Raw genomic sequence first — 8680 nt, 5'->3', positions numbered from 1 at the left:
TACACTTGTTAGATCCTAAAGATTTGAAAACTGACTTTAGCATTATTGCTTAATTAATATTTAATTATAATTAATAGTTTTCATTAAACATCACTCGATTAAGTTATTGGCTTATATATATCGTGTTGTTTAAACTTTTATATTTATTTTATTTGACTTTTATACTTTCTAATATATATTTTAGACTATTAATTCGTTGAGTTATGTTCAAATTGAACAATACAACTATTATTAAACGTGATTTTAAGCTACTTGTTTTCATACATTATACTACTTTAATATACTGCATCAATTCTATGAGTAAATTTGCCAACAATGTCCAAAATAAATATTATACAAAATTTAAGTATCAGAACAAAAATTTGAAATTAAAAGGATTAAAATGAAGTCTAAAGTTAACTTAGACCCAAATAGATATAGATATATAAAGTATCATGTGATGTAAATTAGTATTAATCCTAGAGAAATTAATTTTTTTAAAAAAATAAAGAGAGAATCATTCTAATAGATAGAACTTTTCTTCTCTCAAAGATAATGTACCATTACAAAAGGTCGATAATTCGATCTCATCAGGTTTGGAAAAACAAAATTCAAAGAATGGCCTAAAAACAAATTCAATTCTCCATTTAGAATCTGAGTAATTGTTTTAAAAGACAAAACTACTAAAAATATTTTTAAATATGGTAAAATATCAGTGTCTCTTAGTTATAGATATTATGGCTGGTCTATGGTTAGTTACAATTTTTTTTAATAAGTTAGACTCATTTGACTACATATGAATTTCTTTGAAAATTCATGTATCTTTGATCCCAAGTAAAAATTTGAAAACCCACAAAAGACTGAGAGACTGTGCTTTCTAAATCAAACCCAACAAACAATGAGCAAAAACCCATCTCCACTTCCATTGCTAAAATTTTGCAATCTCACAAATTATAACAAAAACCATCATATTGATTCAGAAGAATTATAACTTGGATTCCCAAATCTGTAAAGAATCAATGAATCATAGCGAAAAGGTAAAGGCTATACTGTACAATGCCCGAAGCCACAAGCAAACGAAGCACTCAAATCAAACCCACTAATGCCTGCTCGTGCGAATGGCTAGCACCGACCCACCATGGCTCCAAAGACCCCAAATGGCTGCTGCCCTCTTCATCAATGGGCGCTGGAAGATTCAGATCCAGGTAGTCTCTTATTTCTGCCTCTGGTTTCTGAATCGATGTGGCTTGTGGCAATTTGTTTCTCGATTCGGACCCGCTTATCAAATGGGATCTCTTATGGCCGCCCAAAGCTTGGCCTGAACTAAAAATTTTGAAGCAAATTGAGCATTGATGATGCTTTATGTTCTTTTTCTCATAACCCATGTGAATGTCTGATTCATGCTGATTTTCCATCTCTAACACTGTGGCTGTGGACTTACTTTCAAAAGTTGGGTCGTTCGAAATCTCTGTTTCGATGCTAGTTTCACTGTTTTCCGTCTTTGAAGCTAAACATCCTTTGGTTTTCTTGTGGCTGGCTCTATGCCCACCAAGTGCTTGATATGAGTGAAAGATCTTGTTGCAAGAATTACACTGGAATTTGCTTCTCTTTCCTTTGTTTCTGTATGATTCTGAGTTTAGTTCATTGGGTGTTGATCTTCTAAAGGAATTTGACCTCAATTCCCCATTAGAAAGCTCATGGAACTTTCTCTGATCTGAATTGAACTTACTGGAAATAAAACGAGGTTGGTCAATGTCAGTTGGGTTGTCCGAACTTGATCCAAATCTGTTATCCTGCTGGAACTTCTCCTCGTTCTTGTTCATCTGGACGGCAGAAGCACTGAATTCTGAGTTTGACCCTTCAAATTTGAGATACCCAGAATCCATCTCACTGAGCTCCAACTTTCTGCTGTGGAATTCTTTCAGTTTCACCATCTTACTTCCCATGTATATAGAAGGAATAGCTTCAACAACTTTGGAGGTGTGATTTTTTGGGACCAGAGATGGAACTTGTTTAGGCATAAAGTTGTTGTCCGAAGACTCGGTGGTTGAAAAAAAACCACCAACATCTCTAGAAAGCATCATTAAACACAAAGCAACCTCTTCTTGTTCTTCATCATTCTGATCAGAAACAGATGAAGAAGCAGCAGCAGCAGCAGTAGCAAATGAAAAAGAAGATGAAATTTCAGCAGCCATGTACCTTGTTTGTCTCCCAGATCTCTTCCCACGATTTGCAGCTGCAATTTCACTATCTGATTGGCCATCGAACTCCAAATTACTAGACACTCTCTCAGTTTCAGTTGAGTGACATTTCATGTGGCCAAACAGGGCCTTCCAAGACTGAAAGCTTTTACCACATTCTCTACAGAACCTGTCTTCAGCACTGAATTCAGCAAGCCTGCAAGTTTTTCTGGGGTTCTTTCTAAGACTATAGCCATCAGAAGTTCCATCTCCCAGAAACTTATCCATGTCAGAGTTCCTTCCAGCTTTTTTCAAATTCACCTTCTTCAGATTTTCGCCAGTTCCAGCTTGACTGTTGATCAGATGGGACCTCATATGACCTCCCAAAGATCTCCCACAAGGGAAGCTCCTGTTGCATAACTTGCAGAAGTGTTTGAACTCTCGATCAGCCTCCATCGACAAGAATTAGAATTCAAGGAAGAAGCAGCAGAGATCCAAAATCCAGCCAAAGCAACTGTAACAATTCTAAAGCCAAAGCCCAGAAATAGAAAGAAAGAGAGAGGAGAGGAATAGAAAAAACAAGATAACCCAGATCAGAAAATTAAAGTGGAGAGCTCAAATTTAGTGAGTAAAGTAGTAAACTCCATCAGAGAACACAGCAAGCTTGATCTTTTCTTTTTTTTCCTTTTTTTGATCTGATGACAGAAAACCCATCTCAGATTTGATGAGTTCTAGTGATGGAGAGAAAGAACAGGATCTGATGCACAAAAGGTGGAACAAGGAAAGCTTTGTTAATGTAGTTCAACTAGCTTTTTTCTCTCACCACTAGCTTCTCTTGGGCAGTTGAAAGTTTTAAGGGAGGAAAAAAAGCAAAGAAAGAAAAATAATGTTAGAAGTTTGCGGAGGTGCTACTTTTATTGCTAATGATGGATGTGAACAAAGCATGGAGGAAAAATTAAAAGGTGAAGCTAGGCTTAAATGACTCTATCTCTCTCTCCCTCCCTCTCTCTCTCTCTCTCTCTCTGTGGACTATGTTGGGAGGAGAAATCCATGCATGAAAAGAAAGCTAAAGAGAAAGAGAGGGGTAAATAAGAAGAAAGCAAAGCAAGGAGCACGTGCACCAACTCAACTGACCCACAAATCCAATGGCCCAAGATTTGTCTTGCTTACTGGTGACTATCCCTATGGTTGAGGAACCTCTTAAACTAACTGTCTTCCTAACAATTCCTTCCTTTGTCTTCATATAAAGGAATTACATTTCTTTCTCTCTCTCTCTCTGTGGGCCTCTTATTCTATCATTTGGACTTATATATATCTCTCTCATTTTGTCTCTTTTTCTTTCTTTACTATGAAAAAGAAAAAATGACTGATTTCTATTGGAGCAGTTCAATACTGTTTGACAGTACACTATTCAACCAATGTTCATTTGATGGAACCAAATACTATAGTTCTTTTTTTTTTCTTTTCTTTTTTGCTTTAAGAAAAACCAAATACTAGAATTCAAGTTTAGTAATTGATCTGTTACGTATCTATGATTAATTTTATAGGTAACATATATGACCAAGTTAAGTATATTTCAATGTCTTGGACTACATTTTTAAACATTAATGTTCATACCATATGTTGGTAATACAATAGAGGCATGATAGAGAGTAATTTTAAATTGTTGATATCACTTTTGTCATTTTCAAAATTACTTAAAAAATACTTTTAATCATTTAAAAGCATTATGAAATATACATTTAAAAATATCAAAATAAACAATTAATTGATTTTGATTGATTAAAAGTATGTTTCAAAGTAGGTATAACCATTTTAAATAACTCTCAAACATGCACTAGGTCATGATCTCGTTTTTTATGTACGAGATTCAAGATTATTCTTCCTGGATTGTTGGTGCTAATTTACTCCTTTTTTAGTTTCTCAGTCCTTGTTTTATTCTCGTTGTATATAAATTTAGATTCTAAAACACATCACTTTACATAATTTAATCACAAACTACACATATTTGAAAATGAACAATACTTAGGTTCATTCTAAGCTGTACCTATCTTTATGCATCTCACTTTCATCACACACATAAAAAATGAATTAAAATATAAAAAAAAAATAGAAGAATGTGTCACGAATTGAGTAATTTAGTGGAATGTACAAAGATAAATGTTGTCCGAGATACACCTAAGTATTCTTCTTTAAAATTATATCTAATTTGAATTTATTTTTAAAGTGTGCAAGAGAATTGTTTTGCAAATGATTTTCTTCTTAAGGTAAAATGGTAATCAAATATGTAACTGTTTTGGAGGAAATACATACACAAATATCATGGGAAAGAACAGTGTAATAACTGTGGAATGATAGAAAAGTGAAGGAGTTGGATTTATACATTTACTTGTTGTGAACCACTTTTTCTATTTCTATGGGCTAAATAATCAATGTTGCTTAGGTTACTTGAAAATACAATATCACAAGATTGAACATGGAAAAGCACCATGCCTTTTGGGATGCCAAGTGGCCATCTTCTAACTCTCTCTCTTTTCTAAATATATAAATACTTTTCCTTGCCATTAATATTAGGTTTTACTTGTTTGCTACATTTTTACAATCTAGATTACGGGATGTAGGATTAAATCTCCGATTCCCGGTTAAGCTTGCTAAAACTAATAACCATAGATATCGTTATAAGAAAAAAAAAATAGAAAACTAAAAACTAATCTTTAGAAAAAGAGAAAAAAATCTTTTTTCTCCTTAAAATTCATTGTGTTAAATTTTTTTAGAGAATTTGAATCTTTATTAATTTCCTTCTCTAAAAAAAAATATTGTGAACTACTTGTCACGTATTAGTAAGAATAACAAGAAAACACATAACATTATAAAACAAAGTTAGAAAATGTCACGGAGTGGGCAAAGACAAAATTAGTATATGGTAAGATCATTTTTAAGGAGATTTCTAGAGCGTCCATTTAACTGCGGGATGGGGAATTTCTGATTAGACGAGGAATGGGGAAGATTTTTTTTCATTGACTAAACAGAGACGGGGATTACATTCTCCGATCTCATCCTCGTCCCCGTTCCTGCCCCAATTCCCCACCCCACCTTGACGAATATATATACTCAACTAACTAACATATGACATATATATAATAACGCATATCCATCATACATATAATACCATCATATATTACAAAATTAACATTACATCAACCATTACTTATTTTTTACTTTTCATCTCAACTTTTTCATGCTTTAATACATTTTTAAGATATGTATGTTTTTTATATTTAAAATTTTATTACTTTTATGACCATGAATGTTATAATGTTTAAATTGAAGGCTAGACTTGTAAGGTTTAAAACTTAGTAATTATGAGGTTAAATTTTTATATACATATTTGCACATAAGATATTATTGTCTTTATTAGAAAATTTATAAATATTTCTTTGAAAAGAATGCATTGGAAATGACTCTTACTAATAAATTTTCATTAAGGTTGAACATAAATAGTTTTAAAGTGGTTAAAAAATAATAAATAATAAAAAAAAAATGAAAAATTTTTCCCCGTGAATTCCCTATCGGGGAACCCCGCCCCGATCCCTATGGGGAATTTCGCGAGGATGGGGATTGAAATAGGTGGCAGGGATGGAGACGGGGAAGCCTTTTCTGTCCCCGCCCCGCCCGGTGGACATCTCTAGCGATTTTCATGTTTTTCTTTCACTTTTACTAAATTAATCAACTACCTATAAATAATCATTAATTATTTATTAGAGTTTCTAATTATCGTTAAAGAAAATCAAAGCTCTCTTTTTAAACCAAGTGCACTATGTGACGTATCATAAATATATGAATGAAATTTAAATCTTAAATTTGAAGAAGATAAATAAGTATTTTGTTTACTAAGCTATGCTTCGATTGCTCTGGAGGGATACATATTTATTTACTATAGAGAAACATATTCGGACCTTGTGGAAGTAAAAAATTGGCTCTTGTTAGGGAGATCGCCGGCTTGGCATTGAATAATAAACATAGTTAAGAAATTAATAATGTCAGTGTCTAAATAGCTGCCAAAAAATATATATATATATAGATAATTTTGCCCTTTTGCTTCCACTTGACTTCATCTGTTTACATCAGTGTTCTCCTTTAATTGCTCTTGTTTTTTTCTTCAACCTCTTCAACAACACGAAACCAAATCTATCCAAATAGAACAAAGTGAAGAATAGTTAAAAACTTACAAGGGTTGGCTTTGAAAAACAGAGTATAAATATTCTTGTTCTCCCAAAGAAATTATCCCTATGTAGGGACTCCTCTTATCTTCTCTTTTAATTCATCATTGGAAAGGAAGAAAAAGAATTTTCTTGTTCGCTATTTGTTAGTGCTAAGTCAGTTTGTGCAAACCTCGACTTAATTTCACGAGACAAACTCTCAGACCCTACGACATTCGAGTATAAGGTAGCTCATAGAATATTAAATTCTAGGTATGAGACTACCATGATTGAATTCATTAGAAAAAAAAAAAAATAGAAATGATTTAATGATATTTTCTGCCCAAAAAAAAACTTGGGTGCAGCTGGTTGTCATCTGTACATCCTATATTGCACCAATAAAATATTATTATGTGGTAATTTGATTTTTTTAAAGAATTTCTTTTTTAATTTTTTAGGTACAATCTAAGCTGCACCTAATTATTACTCTTTATGGATTATAATACGTAATTTTATGCACATATTGGAAACAAAGATGAATGAACAATTGGGTTTTGTTTTGTGGGTCATATCTGAACAAAGTCAAGCTACTGCTTTTTCTTGGAGAGTTGCCTTTGGAGTAAAGGAAATTGGGGTTTCAAAAGTGATACTCATCAAAAAAAAAAAAAAAAAAAAAAAGAAGACAGTTATTCTATTATACTATATACTATGAGGTATACTTCTTCAAATGAAAGATTGCAAGTCCACACTTGTCTTTATTATAAAGATCTATAGATATATATACCTGAATAAGATGCTCTCTCCTTTGGCTTTTTGCTTTCACCTCTTGTTCTTCTTCACGATTTAGTGGCGTTTTGATGTCCGTATAGTAACGTTTTTCGACTTTTGCTTTCTGATATGTTGTAACTTATGTATTTGTATTGAGATTTTAAAAAGTAAAGGGTAGAAATATTTCGTTCTTATTTTTTTACCTGTCTTGAGACTTGTTTGGAATGACTTTTTAAGTACTTGAAAAGTGACACTAAATAAACCACATGGCTGGTGATTTATTAAATAAATTAAGCTTCAAATGAAGCTTGTAACTTTTTAAATGGGGTAGAAATTAGAGGACAAGAATGTACCAACCACTTTATTAAAGAGATGGTTGGTAACCAAACTTTCAAAAGAAAAATGGAGAGATAGGTAAAAGAATACTTGAAAGTTGAAAGTGGCAATTTTTTCATGAGGTTGAGACTGAATTTTACAGATTTCATTACCAAAACACATCTCATAAGCACCTGTTGCATTCTGTTATCTAGTCTCAACCATGACATAATTTTATCATCTTAGATAGTTTTAAATTAAGGTGTCTCTTCATGGCTACAAATGGGTTGCTTAAAAATCATCAAAATCAACTGCACAAAGATCAATGCTATTTTAATTAAATTTCTTAAGAGAGAAGAAGAAAATAGCAATGTCCAAAGCTCATCATATTCTAATTATAATGAAAAATAGCTGAACCTCTTTTGATCTACTAAGCAATGCTAAGAAAGTATGCTGCCATTTGGGGCATACTTGATTGAAAGAAAAGGAATATCAAACAGAAATCAAAGTCTTAAATTTTATTACTTTTGGATCAAACTATGACATTTAGAGTATAGAGTTTAGAATTCCTAGTGTTTAGGGTTTAAGATTTAGGATAAGATAGCGTAAGATAATCTCTTCACCTTTCCATTATCATCCATTCAATATATAGATATATAGCCTGGTAATTCTATAACAAAATTTATACTTGTCAAATATTCAAAAACTAGTAAATATATTCTAACATATATAATTTAATTTTCTTTTAATAGCGTTGAAATGTAAAATGAATATCGAAACTCATGCAAGAAGTTTAGTTTGCACAAAATTGACAAACTAGAGGTTGATTTAACCAAATCTAATAAACTAGGCCACTATTCATCGCATAAAGTGATCAAACTAGTGCTAGCTTACTATAATAATTAATAAGCATAATCCACCATAAAATTGTCGTCTGTAATTCATGCTGTGTAGCTAATTAGGCTAGAAAGCACTGCGCAAAAGAAGATACTCATCCAAAGGAATGTGGATCTATAAATGCAAAAGTTTGATTGGTCCAACATAACATAATACCTAGCCTAATCTAAATTATCTTGGTCATAAACCCAACAAAATTAATTAAATAAATGATGCATTTGGATAAGAGAAACTAATAGAACATTTGGACAAGAGAAAATAAAAGCTAGTTTCTGAAGTGAAAGTTGATTCTTTCACTAAAGAATTAAAAGAAAACAAGCTCCACTACTGAACTTAATAATG

The 8680-nt window shown here is 32.2% G+C and overlaps 1 protein-coding gene across 1 annotated transcript; it reads right to left on the bottom strand.

The window, feature by feature from the left end:
* Positions 1–878: 878 nt before the first annotated feature.
* Positions 879–3597, bottom strand: LOC120082618 (uncharacterized). The gene has a single exon (XM_039037870.2). It carries the CDS (start codon positions 2613–2615, stop codon positions 1065–1067), a length of 1551 nt encoding a protein of 516 aa, XP_038893798.2. The 5' UTR covers positions 2616–3597; the 3' UTR covers positions 879–1064.
* Positions 3598–8680: the final 5083 nt, after the last annotated feature.

The sequence above is a fragment of the Benincasa hispida genome, chromosome 8 (genome assembly GCF_027475165.1).
Source record: "Benincasa hispida cultivar pf3 chromosome 8, pf3_genome.v1.1, whole genome shotgun sequence".
In the NCBI taxonomy this organism is placed as follows: Eukaryota; Viridiplantae; Streptophyta; class Magnoliopsida; order Cucurbitales; family Cucurbitaceae; genus Benincasa; species Benincasa hispida.
This window is presented reverse-complemented; position numbering and strand designations above follow the sequence as displayed.